General features: G+C 39.5%; 1 protein-coding gene across 1 annotated transcript in view; it reads right to left on the reverse strand.

Annotated features, from left to right (window-relative positions):
* WDFY2 (WD repeat and FYVE domain containing 2) overlaps positions 1–18,247 on the reverse strand; it is a 175,729-nt gene that overhangs the window by 85,376 nt on the left and 72,106 nt on the right. Inside the window, exons 2-3 of the mRNA XM_081814890.1 lie at positions 17,449–17,516; positions 4,892–4,965 (exon numbers count right to left, since the gene is read on the reverse strand). Coding sequence (XP_081671016.1) covers positions 4,892–4,965; positions 17,449–17,516 — 142 coding nt within the window. The remainder of the gene's footprint in view (positions 1–4,891; positions 4,966–17,448; positions 17,517–18,247) is intronic.

Here is an 18,247-nt window from a genome sequence, read left to right on the forward strand (position 1 = left end):
AAAGCCCAAGCTCCACAGGCACCCAGAGTTCCCAGCTCTGCTTCCTGGCTAAGTAAGCTGGAGAAGGCACATGAACTCTCCAAGCCTTAGTGTCCTTCTCTGAGAAATGTTGAGTGATGCCACCTACATCACAGGATTCCTGTGACGCTGGAATGAGGTGATAGATATGAAACAGAGTGTCCAGGACACAGTGCATGCTCAGTAAGTATTTAGTTCTCTTTCCTTTTTCATTCCCCTGGACAACTATGTGAACTAACAGCAATACATACTACAGGAACATAATCACCGCAAGAACTATGAAAACAACAGCAACAAATCCATACATGGTCAGTATCGTTTATTTTTACATAATAATCATTATCCTGAATGCTAACCATTATATAGATCAATCTTTTCTTCTCATCCCAAATTTACCATAAACACATATATGAAAACAATCTTCAGAGAATAGAGATTTATCATTCTGGGGCTTTGTTCAAAAAAATAAATCTTCAATGAGTATGCATTTATCCGGCAAGATTTCAATAAAAACTTCGGCTCACTAACAGTTTTGATGAAGCAGAAAATCTATATATTTATATAGATTAGCATCTATACATCTCTATGACTAAGCCGTTATTTAGTAGACTCGGTAAAAATTAGTTTAAGGAAGTTCTTTCGTTTCTGCGTGGACATTTCCTCACCAATTATCCTCTCTGAATACCTTAGAAAGTCTTCCAGTGGTGCTGGAGGGAGATGTTCCCTGTTGGGGATCCAGCTCCTTCATATGCCAACTACTCATCCTGAGCCAGGACCCCAGCCACCTTGTATATTTTATACTCCACTTCTCAAATTGGTTCATTTCTCTCCAAACACTTCTTGCCCTCTCTTACCACCACGCTTTCTTCCCCTATGCCATTCACCTTGCCTGAAATACCTTACCTTCCCATCTTCAGCCAACAAAATCCTAGCCCATCTTCTAAACCCAGCTCACAGCCTGTCTCCACGGAGCTGACCCGGGCCATTACCTCCCACGCTCTCCTGACCTCACTGTCCCGTCAGCATCACATTCACTGGTGTACTGCTGCTGGGGCTGTTATTTTTTTTACTCTTTGTTACTTATTTTACAATTTCACACTCCCTTTTCCCCCCAGCTGAATAAGCTTTCTGAGACCAGGAGCCACATGTTAGAATTGAGCATACTCTTTTGCACACTGTTGATATTTAGATTTATTCGTTGGTTGGCTAGAATACATGAGGTATTGTGATAGGAAATTTCAAAGTCCTGGAGCACCTGGGTGGCTCAGTCAGTTAAGCATCTGCCTTCAGCTCAAGTCATGATCCCAGGGTCCTGGGATTGGGCCCTGCATCTGGCTCCCTGCTCAGTGGGGAGTCTGCTTCTCCCTCTCCCTCTGCCTCTTCCCTCTGCTCATGCTCTCTTTCAAATAAATAATAAATAAATCTTTAATAAATAAATAACAATTAAAAAAAAGAAAATTTCGAAGTCCTTCTTCAGCATGAATAGCAGTTTGCACAATATGAGTGACTTCTTTTGACATCACAACAGATGACATTTCTGAAAGCTCAAGATGAATAGATGAATTAAACTATTGGCATACTGTTTTCCCCTGCAGAAGGTATTTCATTGTGACAAATATTTTGAATGGCAACAGAATTATACAAATAAACTATCTCAGAATTCAAGCAGGTACTTATTACAGGCAGCTATATTAAATAATAATAGTGTTTGTATTTTAGTCAACAACTTATTTAACAAATTATTCACTGAGTCCCTAATTTGTACAAGGAACCATACTAAGATCCACTGGGAGAAGAGATGAATAAAAAACCAGCCAAAGGCGCCTGGGTGGCTCAGTTGGTTAAGCAACTGCCTTCGGCTCAGGTCATGATCCTGGAGTCCCGGGATCGAGTCCCGCACTGGGCACCCTGCTCAGCGAGGAGTCTGCTTCTCCCTCTGACCCTCCCCCCTCTCATGTACTCTCTCTCATTCTCGCTCTCTCAAATAAGTAAATAAATCTTTAAAAAAAAAAATAACAACAACAACAACAAAAACCAGCCAAGTCCTCAAAACTCAACACTTTAACTGAGGAGACAGACCTAAAAAATTTTTTACAAAACAAGTTAAATGAGCAATAAAATATAGCTAACCTGAGTAATGTGTGTGATTCATTTCAACTGGTAGGGCTTAGGAACCATCCGTCAAAACAAAACAAAACCACAAAAAGGGACAAGATGACATTGGAACAAGGCATTGAGAGATAATTGGAACTCTGTAGACCAAGACGGCAGAAGGGGGATCGGGGTTATAAGATTAGCAAGAGCAAAATGTACAGACATGAACACACACCCTCACCCATTCTAGCTTCTTTCAGTAGGTGATCTAACCTGCTACTTCATGAGAAATTGAAAAGGTCATTCCTCTCCTGCATCTCACAACTGCCTCTGCCTTTCGCTCTATCTCAACAGTTTCCCCATTCTTCCCTAAAGCTAAATTCTGCCAGTTGTTCAGGACCCTCCTGCTGCTTGTCTAATGTCTCATCTCGTTGCAGCGCTCACCCTCCCTCTCCTTCCTTTTGCAGACAAGTTTTTGAAAGCATGGTCTGTACTGGTTGTCTCTACTTCATCTCTAATTCATTTCAGTTACATAAGGTTAACTGCCTCTTGAATCTTTTTTATTCAGTAGAATAAAGAGAAACAAGGATTTACTTTCTGATTTCCTCCTTTCTTTGTTTTAAAATAAGTTAACCAAAAAAAAAAAAAAGTTAACCAGTTATTTCTTTTTAAAATTTATTTGCTATATTCAGGAAACAGAGAATGAATAGTCTCTGCATAGGATTTGTCACGTCTGGAAAGTGAACAGCTGAGACTCTGCGTAAGTGATTCTAACCCCACTGAGAACGCTGAACCTTAAACAAGCCCTTCCTTCCATGTGCCTTTCCTAACTCAGCTCTTTACAGTTCTTCAAATGAGAGGAGACAGTGTATACAATTCATCCTCTTTGACAATATAAAACAGGTCCTTTTAAGGAAATTATGTCACACGAGCTGGGTCCTTAATCTTTTCTAGGAGATCAGGGTAAGGAAGGCTTGGTGCAGCCACACTGTACTGATACACCTGCAGAAGCATCCCAAGCTAACCCCCTTGATTTATGTTCTGCTTCTCTGGCAGTTTCATTTACTAAAGGAATAATAGCTACGATGGTCTCTCCTCTTATATACGATAAATAGCCAGAACCCTCCATAACTTACTTTGTTCACCTTTCTTTCCTTCAAAGCCAAGTTTATCAGCACCCATTAACCCCCTACACCGATTTCAAAAAATGCAAAGACTCACCCATATGATATTTACACTTAAGTCTTTTCATGGACAGTGAGTGTTACGTATACGAGTCCATGAACTGTTGGACAATATATAGATCTTAACTCATCTTTTCAGATTTCCTTTGCCATGAACTTCAGTTCACTGAACAATCTAGTTACCCCCCCTTCATCTCTTAAAAATAAATTTATCCCCCACACACTCTGCTTTTTAAATATAGCTCTCCTTAAAGCAGATAAAGATCTGTACCATTCACTTCTCTTCTGTCCTCCTACAGAACAGAGTTTACAGACCTCCCAACTACACTGGACATTATAGAAATTCCATAAATATTTATCAACAGGCAGATTTATATTTAATAATATTGTTAAAATTTCCATAACGGTCACCAAATAAATGTTTTGACTAAAGACCAAATGGAAAATTTCAAGCCCACCTCTTCAGACCCCGTGTAAGACTCAGGTTAAGATTACAGATGGAAACCCACATTCCATATGTCTAAATATTTAAAAGTTATATATCAAGTTAAACTATTAAATAAAATATGGTCTCTTCCTCCAATCTGGACAAGTATACCTTCAACCACCTGGGCGTACAGGAACGAATTTAGAACTTCTAGACTCCTTAAAGTTCCACAATATAGTACATGGAGGCTCTAAGCTGTTTGGGGTCAGGAAAATTCCAGTCAGGTACTCAGAATATGGGGGGTGGGTGTGTAAGGGCTGGGCACACCCCCTTAACCTCTTAGGTCCTTCTTCCCGTGGGAAAATGTGGCCAGAACAGGGTCCTCTAATTCACAGGTCCTCTAATCCACGGGCCTCTGTTGCTGGGACTGAAGGCAATACTGCATAATTTACCAAAATGGAGAATTTACCCGATCAGTCTTATTACACTCGGTTAATACAGTAGCTGAAACTAAATATATAAAAAAAGATTAAGTAGTAAAACCTGAAACTCCAATCCCCAATCACTTCAGTTCCCTCGAGATCTACAGTAAAAAAGAGCCTAATATTTATCTGACTCTACCCTACAGCCTAATGTAGATTCTGTGCTTTTTTTTTTTTTACAAATTCATACAATTTACAGGACTCTATTCACAGCTAGAGGGAGTTAAGACAAGAAGGAGCAGAAGAAGAGGGAAAGGAGGAAAACATCAAGTATTAGAGATCAGACATGCAGGTCTAAGAAGACATTTCCCTTGTGTTCTGTCACTTGTCTGAAGAAGCACATGACACCATGACTAACCATCTGATCACAGCCGTGAGTATCCCTGCTTGCTCTCACTAATACACAGATTCATGTAGTCTGTTCACGGGCCTCATAAAGCTCCTATTCTAGGCACTGGGTCCATGGGAAGGCAAGCTGAACCTTGTCAATGTTTAAGCTGAGACTGATACCAGCTCTCTCTGCACCTCACCATAATCTGCTGCCCTGCAATTTCCACTTCACTTAGCAAGAAAATTAATTTGTTAATTTGAGAAAAACTAATAAATAATTCTCATCCCAATACATACATACATACTCCATAGGAAGGGAAGTATTTCAACTGGAAATCTTATTTATGTGTACTTACTGAGATTGTACCATTGTCTAGACCTATGGACAGTCTTCTTGTTTCCGGGTTAAAAGACATGCATGAACATGGAGCTGAAAGAAATGAACATGTTGATGAAATTAACAAAATGATGATTCTCACTGATTCAGGAGTGACTAGCTAAAAGTGTGTGGCTATTTTTTCCCCACTATTTCCTGAAAAACAGTTCATTTAACGCCCACTCACCAAAAAATAAAAACAGTAATCTTACAACCAACCCCTAGTTTTTCAGTTATCCTTTTAATGAATATAACAAGTAAGATATTCTCAAACTGGACTAGTTCCAAGGGGCTTGGTCTCAGCTGTTCTGTCAGAATGGAATCTAAATTTGCTTGACTAGATTAACAATATTTTGTGCTGTGTAATCCCTCTGTCCCCAATCTATCTCTTCCACTCAAACCCCATCTTTAATAGAAACAACCTATCTTTTCTCAACTAAGGAAAAAAATACAAAGAAAGATCTTGTAATTCCCTCCTCCCCCCAGGTACACACACTAGTATAAACATCTGTTTTTTGATGCAGAATTGATTCGGGGCATGTGGACTAACAGAAGTCTTTTACTCTCAGCACTGAAGGCTGCTAAGTGGAAAAGCCTGAGGATCTGTCTCAGTTTAAGGGGGAACCAACTGGACACAGAGCCAGGCTCTATGGAAAGAAATCAAGTCTGGGGAGGGCCTCCCTGTTCTGTGAAATTGGCTACTTAGCTGAGCCTAAGTAAACTAAGCATGCCTGGAAGCCAGTGTGGGCAAGAAGTGCTTGCTGAGCAGACCGCTTCCGGGTCCCTGCCTTCTCTATCTACACAGGCTCCCAAGAATGGAGCCTGCTGGCAATTTATGCTACACCGAAATTGTTGTTCTAAAAACACATCCAACACAGTTTTTAAATTTCTCCTCCACCTTCACAGTGGCCCTGTAGATGACAAACTGCTCATCAACATAATCATAATCAGCCTCAGATATCTTTACTCCTACTTTCCACAGTTATGATTAGATGTCTTACTCAAGGTCACGCAGGAAAAAAGAAGCTGGAGAAGGTTCAAAGACTTCATTCAAACACACAGTCCTATTTTGAAATACCCAAATTAGATTACCTCTAAACTATAAAAGAATTTCAAGTTCTACTAACAGAGCCACTTCATAAACAGATCACTTAGTAACATTTTTTTTTGTTCTCTATAAAAGGACCATGAACAACAAAAAAGATCTTCCAAACTGCATGAAGTATTTACTTTTTTCTAATTTTCAATCATGATATATTCAGAAAATGGAAACACAAAAAATAATACCCCCCCCCCCACTTCCACCAGTGCAGCAGAGTATCTTCACTCTGATCAGCCACAAAATTAAGCTGGATTCCCAAAAGTACACTGCTGCAAAAAGTAGTCAAATGATATTTAATGCTCTGCCCTAAGAAAGTCAGTCTTTCTCGCCTGTGGCCCATCAACTATGTTGGCACAATTTCTAGGCAGGTGTTAAGATGCCTGTAACATGCGTTCAGAATTAAAATCTAATGATTTCATGGAAAATTATCATGTTAGCTGAAAAGAGCAAAAGAAAAAAATATATTGTGATTACAACTACATAAAGTTCATAGCCACCTAAAAACGTACATGGAGAAATGAAACTGTTTTTGTGTTCATGTGACAATTTCTATATTAATCATTTCTATATTAATTTCTATTTCATTTCTATATTAATCTTATTATTTTGCTATTCCTGTTAAAAGTTTTAAGTATCTAAAGGTGTATATTAAGATATAAGCATGAGCATATGAAGCAAAACCTGACTGCAGCCCAAAGGGCTATAAACTAGTCAAAAATAACCTTATCACTTAGCTGCCTGCCTGACCATATAAAAGTTTTTTCTGTGTGATTTCCTCCAAAGTTCATATCTGGTTGTGTAATAGTTAGAAAACCCACTGATCTCTGAATGTGATTTAAATGACTGTTTTTACAACACTGCATCAGTTACCTTGACATCTATATTGCTATTTCTTTATTTCTGGATTTCTTCTCCCCTTTACTAAATTTCTTATTATTCTTTTAACAAAAATCTAGAATGCTTACTATGTTCCAGGCATGTGATATAATGATAGATAAGGAATTACAGCTGTCATCAAGGAATTTACAGATTTTGGCACCAACCATGTACAGGAACTGTAAGACTCATCCCAATGTCACCATTATAGTCCAAATCACTTTATGTTTACAGTAAGAAACACCATCAGAATTCAAAAGGAAAAGACCTTTCCCAGAGAGTCCCATAAACAAAATAAATTTAGAAATCCTGTTGTTCTAGAACCCATATACTTGAACCCAAGATGGTTCTAGACAGGGGAATGCCAGAGCTAAAGAGCATTAGCTTCCAGGTGCCCCCAAAGACAGAACCGCCCCTCCATGGGGGCATTATTGGTAAAACACCAAGCAAACCTGTGTGTGTGTGTGTGTGTGTGTGTGTGTGTCTGTGTGTGTAGGGAAAGACTTTTGGTAGGTTGAGCCTACCAAACCACTTCCCAACTGTGACACTCTAACAGGAATAGGCCCTGGGTTGGTTACCCATAGACCCTGGCAGGGCCAAGGAGACAGGGAGTGGACTAAAAAGAATATTGATGCCCATGTCTGTTGTTACAGTAAATGTCTTTCCTTTTGGGAAATGGGGGAGTAGATAGATTGACAGAGAGATCCTTCTACCTTCAACTCACCAGAAATTAACAAAAAAGCAAGCTCTGAAAGACTAGTGTTAAGGCCATACAGAATGGGCTCCTATCCATGCAAGAAAATATCGAAGGGGCAGAACTGTCTGGGGAAGGATAAAAAGACACAGTAAATTAATGGTAATTCTGGCCAAATGGAAAAAGGGGTCCCTCAGCAGGAAGGGTTAGGAAAGAAACAAAATATGATTTAAGCGTAATATTTGTAGCTAGGTTGCAAAAATGTGATGTTTCACAAATAAGAATTCAGCTTTAAATGATGTAAAACTAATGGTTCCTAAGTCGATAAAGAAAGAATTGCTCCATCTGATGGCTGAAGGTTGAGGTCGGGGATGAAGTGGCTGAGGGACTTCTAGTCTCTCACCTCGCAGTGGCTTTCTCCAAGGGCTCAGTGAAATGGCTGACCAGACCCCTAAAATTACAATACAGCCCCTCCACTGGCCTTCTCCTTCACAGCCGCATCCCTGAACTCCAGATGAAATAAATACAGCATAATACAAAACCTGAAGATATATTTATTTCCCCCCCCTTTAACTGTTTTCCCCATGAGAGAGGATAACCACATCTAGTAAGCTCTGTGGGGCGACCCCCATCTGCCACGGCCTCCCACGTGTATCCATCTGTACACAGTTTACCTGGGCCTGCTCCTACACAAACCCAGTAACTGAAATTCAAGCCCTTGCCACTGGTCTTGTTGATGTTATATCATTAGCTTCCTATTTTTTCCCCCAACATAGTCTATTAAAACCTAAGAAAAAAATGCTCACAGTTTATTCCTCAATAAAATAGTACAAGAATTCATTTCTATGCTATCTGATTAAGACTTGCCATTCCCTCTTTTCTGTTTCAGACTGAGGACAACCAAAAGAAATTATCTGGTAAAATTTTAGGAAGATAATAAAAGGTACAAATAAGATGGAAAAGAAATTTGCACAGGTCTATGAGTAATGAAAAATAATAGTCTCGGGCGCCTGGGTGGCTCAGTTGGTTAAGCGACTGCCTTCGGCTCAGGTCATGATCCTGGAGTCCCGGGATCGAGTCCCCCATCGGGCTCCCTGCTCGGCAGGGAGTCTGCTTCTCCCTCTGACCCTCCTCCCTCTCATGCTCTCTGTCTCTCATTCTCTCTGTCTCAAATAAATAAATAAAATCTTTTAAAAAAAAGAAAAATAATAGTCTCTTATGTAAGTATCAGGACTTTAGAACTTGATGGCTTGTTAAATCTTATCGTAAAAATTAAACACTTTCATAACATTGAACATTTTTTTTTTTAATTAAATCTTTGTAGTTTCAGGCAGGTATTCAGCTTAAGGTTTAGGGAAAACTGAAATAAAGAGAAGCTGCAGTCTGGGTGGTTATATTAATGACCATATAATTTGAAGGAGCAAAGCTCAAGAGATACAAGCCCCAGACAAATGGAACTCAAGAGACTGACATCAACCTCAACAGAGTTAGTAATTAAGTGGATTACAGAGAAATTGGCTACTTGTATTTCTAATACTTCTATCCGTTAAGTGGTCTCAAAAAATATACATATATATATTGCTCTTGCTTTTTAAAACAATATATAGTTAAGAGAAGGCATTCTCAAAATACTCTTATTGGGGGGAAAGTTACCTAATTTCTGTTATTTACACCTATAACCTCTTCATTTTATGACTGCTTTATCTTCTGTCCTTTGTTTATTGGTTGGACTTTGCTCAAATAAACACAAGTTTCATTGAAGCTGTGGATTTCAATCACACCGACTGCTGCTCTCCATTACTTGGCAGGACACACTAATCCTCACGGGATGTTCTAGTGGTCTCTTTAAAACTAAGCAAACAATGGTACTTCCATGAATAAAACTTCAGGTGTTAAAGGAATCCTGATCAAGTTGGGTATGAGGATCCTACAATAAGAGGACTTCAAGGAGGGGCGCCTGGGTGGCTCAGTCAGGTCTGCCTTTGGCTCAGGTCATGATCTTAGGGTCCCGGGATGGAGCCCTGCATCAGGTTCCCTGCTCAGTGAGGAGTCTGCATCTCCCTCTCCTTCTGCCTTTGCCCCTCCCCTCCACTCGTGTTCTCGCTCTCTCTCTCTCAAATAAATAAATAAAATCTTTAAAAAACTTCAAGGAGCACCCCACCACTGCACAATAAAGATTTAATTCATGGACACTATTTCATTCAGTCCTGTTTATCACAAGACAGTATTTATTAGGTTTACAATATTCAACCCATGTTTTACTAAGAACACTTATAATTAGGACTCCAACTGCCTAGCATTAAAAATCATTTTTCATTTCAATCAAATATTTTACGCACTCTACTAAAACTAACCACTTGCTTCCTTTTAATTTAGTCTGAGTAACATCAGCAAAATTATAGTGAATTAGCAGTGGTCACTTTTTCTCCCAGACAAGTTTTAAGTTACAGCTACAAGTTTAAGATCTAAGTTCAATAAAATTTTAAAATACTCTGTCATATGAAAATCAAATAAGAGTATGCTAAATAAATGCTATAATTATTCAGATTAGTTAATATCTATTATTTTTACCTTGGATAATCCATGTTTTCATTTTCATTAAAAATCAAAAGTTCCTTGGGCACATTTTCTTCTTAGTAAATACAGAATTAAAAGATCATATTACATAACTATTTTTGAAAATGTAGATAGCAAAAACAGTAAATTGCTTTTACATATAGTTCCATGACAAAATCTATACCAAAAAGACACCAACAAAGGAACAATATACTTCACAACTAGGAACCAAGGAGCTATTTGAAATAAGGTATAAAATAATAAGATGACCATTTCCCAATTATACCCATATCCCCTAGTCTGCCACAAAAGTCCCTCAATTGAGTTAAAGATGTTGTCTGAAAGTCACCAAAACAATCACCACCTTATAAAAACAGAACTGTCAAATTCATTATTTTAAATACCTTTCGGGGCGCCTGGGTGGCTCAGATGGTTAAGCGTCTGCCTTCGGCTCAGGTCATGATCCCAGGATCCTGGGATCGAGTCCCGCATCGGGCTCCCTGCTAGGCGGGAAGCCTGCTTCTCCCTCTGCCTCTGCCTCTCTCTCTCTCTCTGACTCTCATGAATAAATAAATAAAACATTTAAATAAATAAAATAAAAATAAATAAAATAAATAAATAAATACCTTTCTACCACAAATCTATCCACATGAATTTCCCCCAAAACGCCAACTGACCCAGTAGAAGAGGTGGGATAACACACAAACGAGCTCCACCCATTGTCTTAAATTATACAAAGTTCTCCTTTGACCAATGGAAAAATCAACACTTGTGATTTACATACAAAATGACACATTTCCATTTCAGGTATACAGTATACGAACATATTATTCATTTTAATTTTCTAAATCCTCAATTTCACGTTATCTGTTGCTGCAGAACATAAGTTCCAACACACAGGAAAGGGAAACCAATCTAGCCACAACCTCACAAATCGGTCAATCTTGTCTTAATCCCCTTTGGGTTCAGGTCAGCAACGACAGTCTATATTGCTAAGCACCAAGAACATGAAAGTACTTTATAAATTACTTATTTAACATAACTCATAACCAAAATATTTTTGCAAATCTGAGATCAAAGGAAAAGGACAGTTTATTCATCAGCCTCCAGAGCAGGGAAAAATGTAAAGGATTTGCCTGAAATGACTCAGCAAATTGGCAGCAAAAATGAAAATCCAATTCCAGTTTGCCACCCAGGGACAGGTTCCAACCTACACGCTATTTTGAAAACTCCAATCTTAAAAAATACATATTTTGGGGTGAACTGCATGTAAACAGTAAGCCTATGTCCAAACTTCATCTCTCTAGTTGTCTTAACTTAGATAATTTAATGCATTCCCTACCTCATTTCACAAAGAATTTGAAATGACTTAAAAAGCAGACACAATGAAACCAAACAATAGAAATAAGCAAAATGCCACGACTAAGGAAAATATGTATAAGAACAGAAAGGAAAAAAAAAGGAACAGAAAGAAAATGAGAATAAAGATCTGTTGGCAAACATAATAGGTTCCATGTTTTACATTATCCATAAGGACCGTGAACCAGGTCCCTAGAGCTGTCCCGCCCAACCCTTTTCACCTCATGATACATACAGAAAACTAGATTTGAACAGCCCACTGGAGTCAATGGAAGAGATGCGCAGGGCCCAGATGACTGGATTTCACCTGCCCAGCTACGGAGATCAGCTCTCAGGGCCTGTAATCCATTTGGATCACCCCAACACGATGTAGCACACGGGTTGGTAAGAAAGCAAAGGGCTTCCGGCCCCCTTAGTGCTTCTTCAAAGGCGCACGGAGCATTATGGTAGACAATTACCTCACAAACAGCCATAAAGCATCTCATATACGCACACATCAGAACAGGCGGAGGGCGCAAGGAAGGCAGGCATTCCCGCAGAGGGCTAACCCAAAGTGGGAAAACTGTGCTGATGAGCCATCAGACCCCAAAGCCTGCATACTGCCCTCCATAAATAGTCTCTTTCAACCAGGCTTTTGATAAAAACCAGGAAGCAACGGTTCAGAATTATGCTTCTCAGTGAGGACTAGAGTTTCTATACATTAAAAGTTAGCCAAGCAAATGGTCAAGTGGCCATACTTGTGTGAAAACTGAGGGGACCCAAGACACAGCTCCAGATCAGGCAAATGCCAGCTCACCACGCCAAGGCAGAGAGCTGGAAAAAAATAGGTCATTTTATTGCTGTGTTAGGCGTGCCTCTGATTTGTACTTATCTTTGAAAAACCGTCTTCTGTTTTGCTCTGGGGACAAATTCATAAACATTTAGGAGCCAAAGTAAATTCCACCTGCCTGCCCTGGCCAACTACAGAACCCACAGAGGTTTTCCAATTGTCCAGCACACCCTCAGTCCTGAGGCTCTGGGCCTCTTAACCTCCTAGTCACTACATCTTTGGCAGCCAAGTTGCTTTCCCCTATTCTCCATGCCCAAGGGGAAAAGCCCATACATGATACCCAATACTTTAATAAACTAAGTAAAATCTCAAACACCTGCCACCCTGGCTTCTGCTTGAGATTTCTCTCCTCCATCCCTTTGTTTGACCCCATGAATGGCAAACCTAGTTTAAAAAGTAAATCTAAAATAACTCAATCATGAAAATGGGAATGCCTATGCTTTTCATGTTTTGTTTTTTCCCTCTGTAGAGAGATGCAAATGTGGTGGTTGAAATGGTATCTATTAGAAGCCTGGAACAAATAATCATTTATGGCTACAACTGAAACCTCAGCTCTATACCCTCAGAAAGAACCCTCCCTGGTTTCCAAGCTCAGGCAGGTCCCAGTTGGGTATGCTGTAACTTGATCTTGTCATAGGCAATAAGCAGCTATCACACAGGATACGTCAAGAAGATAGGATTTTTTGAAAGAATATTAGATAGGGAAATGCTCTTATTTCTCACTCATCCATAAACATTGGCACATAGGAAACTACAAAACAAGTCATCAATCACCCCAAATTCTCTATAGACAACAGAGTCGTTTTTTTTTTCAAGATTTTATTTATTTATTTTGACACAGAGAAAGAGATAGCAAGAGAGGGAACACAAGCAGGGGGAGTGGGAGAGGGAGAAGCAGGCTTCCCACTGAGCAGGGAGCCTGACGTGGGGCTCGACTTAACGACTAAGCCACCCAGGCGCCCCAACAGCAGGGTTTTAAATGGGGCTTTCTTCAGGGAACCTTTGTGACCATGTTCCCATGACGCCTGTTTCTTTCCCATTATAACACTCAGCACACAGCATGAGTAGTGCTTATTTTAAGTCTGCCTTCCCCACCAGACTGTACACACCATGAAGACAGGAATCATCTGCCCTACTTAACCACTATACCCTTGGGACACTGCACAGTGTTGAGTATGGAAGAAACTTTTTTTTTTTTTTAAGATTTTATTTATTTGAGAGAGAGAATGAGAGAGAGAGCACAAGAGCGGGGAGGGTCAGAGGGAGAAGCAGACTCCCTGCTGAGCAGGGAGCCCGATGCGGGACTTGATCCCAGGACTCCAGGATCATGACCTGAGCCGAAGGCAGTCACTTAACCAACTGAGCCACCCAGGCGCCCCAAGTATGGAAGAAACTTTTAAAATTTGTTGAATGAACTGTCCAAAGAAATTAAACAGGATAAATATTTCTTTCTGCTTTTCTTCTTTACTTGCCCTCACTCATCCCAGACTATTTTCAGCTCAACATCACAGTGGCATCAATTGGGACACGGCTCAGTCTTTTCTCTTTAAAGATCAGAGAGACCCTGGAGAAACTGAACAGACAGGAATTGGGAGGTATACAATCAAGGCTAGGCCGTGTCAGAAACTTGCAGTTGGGAGGAACAGAAACCCATTGGAGTGAATGTAAGCACTAATGGACATATCTCTTGAATTCAAAGGCAGGAGCAGAGCCAGGCTTCTGGAGATCAGGGGGAGGAGAACAAAAACCTCCAGGCATCACCTGCTTAGGTTTCTCTCTCTCTAGAGCCAAGTGGCCCTTCCTCTCTGATTCATACTTCCTTTTAAGTGGATCAGCTTTCACTGTTTTTTTACGCACTTAAATACCTCACAGCTCTAAGGTTTACATGTTCCCAGCTCAAGGGACCAGCTGAGGTTTGAAACAAGCACTTCCTACTTCAAATTCTAAATCCTGGGAAAATCAGGTTGGCTCAGGAGCCAATAGCCTTAACCAGGCAAGTCTGGTCTCTCCTGGTTCCCTCCTAAAGGGGAAGCGGGAGCTTCTCAGAAAACACAGGGTATGAGGGCACACACCCAAAGCAGGTGTGTTTTTGATCATGATGTGTCTGCTCCTTATCCTTCTCTCGTCTACCACACCCTAAATTCATCCAGCCTTCTCACATTTACCCACCTTTCAGGCTCACTCCCAACCATCACACTTAGCCTTCACCATTCATTCCTTCTCATCTAATGCCTTCTGCTTCTTCCCGTCCGTGAAACTTCAAATTCTTCTCAACGCTACAAAACATTACTCTATCCTACCCTGAACATGACAAATATTATACTAAAAGGTATTTTAATAAACAAAATAAATAAGCCATATATTACATGTATAAGATATTTTCTTTATGTTCTCTTCTGGATTTGGAATACTACTTATTATATACCACTATAAACACATCATATGGTCATATCTGCCTTGTGATGTCCATGTCATAGCCTCCAGATATCCTGTACCTTTCTACTTATTTTTAACTAATACCACAGAACCGTTATTTAAGGATAAGACTAAGTAATCTCTTAACAAAACACCTTTCAATAGAAAGAAATGCAAAACAATCCTTTGGAAATTCAAAGCTATTTCAGGTTTTCTAACTGTCCAAAAATATAGCATAATTCCTTATGCAGTAAGATCCTGCCTCTCTCAAGTTAAACAAAATGGACTCTTGCTCAAAGATCAGCTACTCTGTTGTCTGAATGCATTCAATTCCTAGGAACATAAAAGCCAAGGCTATGTAAAGAACATAGCCTTCTGTTCTTTCACCTCTCTGTGGTAGTGGTAGCCATCCAACAATGGAAGATTATGGAAATCACCTTGACCACACGCACCTCATTCATCTGCAAACCCTGGCAACTAGCTCAATGGCCTGTATACAGCAAGTGCACAATAAATGTTTGATCCGCGAGAATGTGTACTTATAATGTATACTTAAATCTATGTATTTATAAATCAATACTATATATGCACAAGGCTTTCTATGTGTTCATATAAATGTGTGTAAACAGATCAGCACGTTGCCTATGATGCCAGAAGACAATCTTCTCAAACTTTAAAGGACATTCAAATCACCTGGGCATCTTAGTAAAAATGCAGATTCTGATTCAGTAGATCTAGCATGGAACCCAATATCTGCATTTCTAGTAAGTTCTCACGTGACCCTAATGTAACTGGTCGAAACACATTTTAATAGCAAAGTAATGCCTTTTTCACTCCCTTTGGTAGAAGGCTATAGGCAAAATATGCAAATAATTCAAGGGTACTCCTTCTCAAAGACTGTGTTCAATCACTAGGAAAATGTCCGATGCTGTTCTCAGCACTCTTCTTTACTATCAGATTCAAGTCTGCAATAAGTATTTATGTATTGAGCACTTCTGCCTGGTGTAGGAGCTACAGCAACCTATAGTTATTCATACAGCTTCATAAATGATAAAAATGCAAGCAGAGGCTTCTTTGTATTCTCAGTGATATTCAAATAAAGAGAACATCATTCTCTGATGTTTGTGGATATGTGTGTATGGGGAAGGGGGCAGAGAAGCAATTGTTTAGGATCCTGTGTCTCCATGAAGTTCCTATTTGTGTTCATCTCAAGAAGATTCCTTGCTCACCATCCCCGAGCTCTCATCATTCTGCTCAGATCTGACTCTCCTCTGTCTTCATGGTCATGGGAGTGACAGACATCCCGACCTTCCCCACCTCCTCTAGTTAGATATCGTGTTAAGGTTGATGAAAAAAGCAAGATCACGGATAAGACTGGTTATATCACTCAAAGATCAGGAAAAACAGTCCATCAGAGAATTCCTTTCCCTTTCCTTTTACCTGAGCCCTCATCACTGCCACAGCTTAAAGAGAAAGTTCACTTAGGCCTTTTGCTATTGAATGCCGTCTGCTGGAGGCACAACAGGTCAGGGGCCAATATAAGAATCACAAGAATTTTCTTCTTCCCCAATGCAGGATTGACCACTTGGTTCAGCTTCGTGGTTATCATTTATTTACTATAAAATTCTAAAGATATGCAAAACCTCAAAGATAATTTGAAAATCACAGAAAGCCATTATATCCTTAATAATTCATTTGTTCATCAACAAGCAAAATTGCTGTTTAAGTTACCACAGTATTCTGTTGCCAGAGGCGTAAACGTAATCACATCTACAATTTAGCATGAATTTATTTTGGCTGTACACTGTGGCATATATTTCCCAAATCAGGATACTCATATCAAGGGAAGAGGTGCACACTGCAGCAAGCCAGAGGGCACCTGGGCCCAAACAACAAACCTGAGGGATTTTTCTAGGGTGTCAATTTTAATTAAGATTTGAAGGAAGGGGAGTCAGAGAAATGTTTACTAATATAACTAATAATGAATTTAAATAATTATCTTATACTCAAATAAACACGGAACAGGATGCCCAACCTTCACTAATTTTTAACAATAAAACATCAGACTAAAAAGAAATTTCCTATTTTGAGGAGCCAACTCTTCTCTCCCTGTAGGAGAACTTCTGCCAGCACACCAATCTAAGAATCAGTCATATATATATATTTTTAAATATATTTCAAAGATTAGCTATCAGCACAAGGACATATTTCTCATATAAGAGCTTGAGAAAATGAGATTAACCTCCAATTAGAATATTTCAATCTTAAGCAAATCCTTGTGAGAACTAAATCATCAAGCTGACTGTCTTGTATTTGAATGACTAACATAACAAAAACGCAAGAACAAACTTACTTCACAAATGTAATCACTGGGCAAAATTTTAAATGTTGAAGGAAGTACTCCACAAAAAAGTTAAACAAAAAGTTGGAAAAGAGGGGGACAGCTGTAATCAGAGAGCCTGTGTGCTGTAGTCCTTCTTCCATTAATCTTATTCAGAAACTATGAATATATAGTCAATGTCAGAACAATTTTCTTATTTTACATACTGAGAGCTAAAATGATTGAATATGGTACTTTCCATTATAATGATAATCCCAACCCTCAGACATCCCTACTCAAGAAGAAAATACAGAGAAGGCAATCTGGAAAGGAAGGGGAGGTAGGGTCCATGTCTGATTTTTAAAGACCGAGATCCAGATACTTACAAGGCATCACTTGGTATATGCTTGGCCAATATTGTCCACTGTCTCTCTTTAGCCATACACGAACGGTCCTGCAAAAGGAAAAAATATGTGTGTTAACAATCACAGCGTTTTTAGTCATGGGAAAATGTTGACAGACAGAAACCAAACCTCTTGACTTTACCTATACACATCTTAACTATATATATTTTATATACATATAGATCTCAACTATAAATATTTACTTATATATAAATATATATATGCACACCACTTATGCCTCTTCATAGATTGTATATTCCTTAAATTTAAGGCTTGTGTACACTTAGAATTACATTACTCTTGAAGTATTATCCTCACATATGTCTACATACACACATGCAACAGTGAAAGTGTTTGAAAATTACTACTTTTGTTGTTGTTTTGCGTGTCCAAGTTTGTGACCTTTGCCTTAGTCTGCTGGAAGCATTCATCTGTCCAGGGAGTTGTTAGGTTTTACTAGTAAAGGAAGTGTGAAGAGATAAAATGAAGCATCTTACATACACAGAAGGGTTACACAGTAAATCCATAGTCTCACAGGCCATGCCATTGCCTTGAGAGAGGATTTTTCCAGTCATGGTCAGGTAATGTAAACTCTGAGACTCAGATTCCTGAGCTAGAAGGCTGACCAATGGGCCCAGATGGAACCTGGAAATCCTGCAGCAAAGGCTGTGGATGAAGTTCCGGGCCAGTAGGCCCAGATACAGACATGGAAGAGACCCAGAGGAGCTCAGAGAGAAGGAGCCAGAGAGAAAATGAAGCAGTCAGGGAGCACCACTAGGTT

This window comes from Leptonychotes weddellii, chromosome 3 (genome assembly GCF_054177405.1).
Source record: "Leptonychotes weddellii isolate Sample4059 chromosome 3, ASM5417740v2, whole genome shotgun sequence".
Lineage (NCBI taxonomy): Eukaryota > Metazoa > Chordata > Mammalia > Carnivora > Phocidae > Leptonychotes > Leptonychotes weddellii.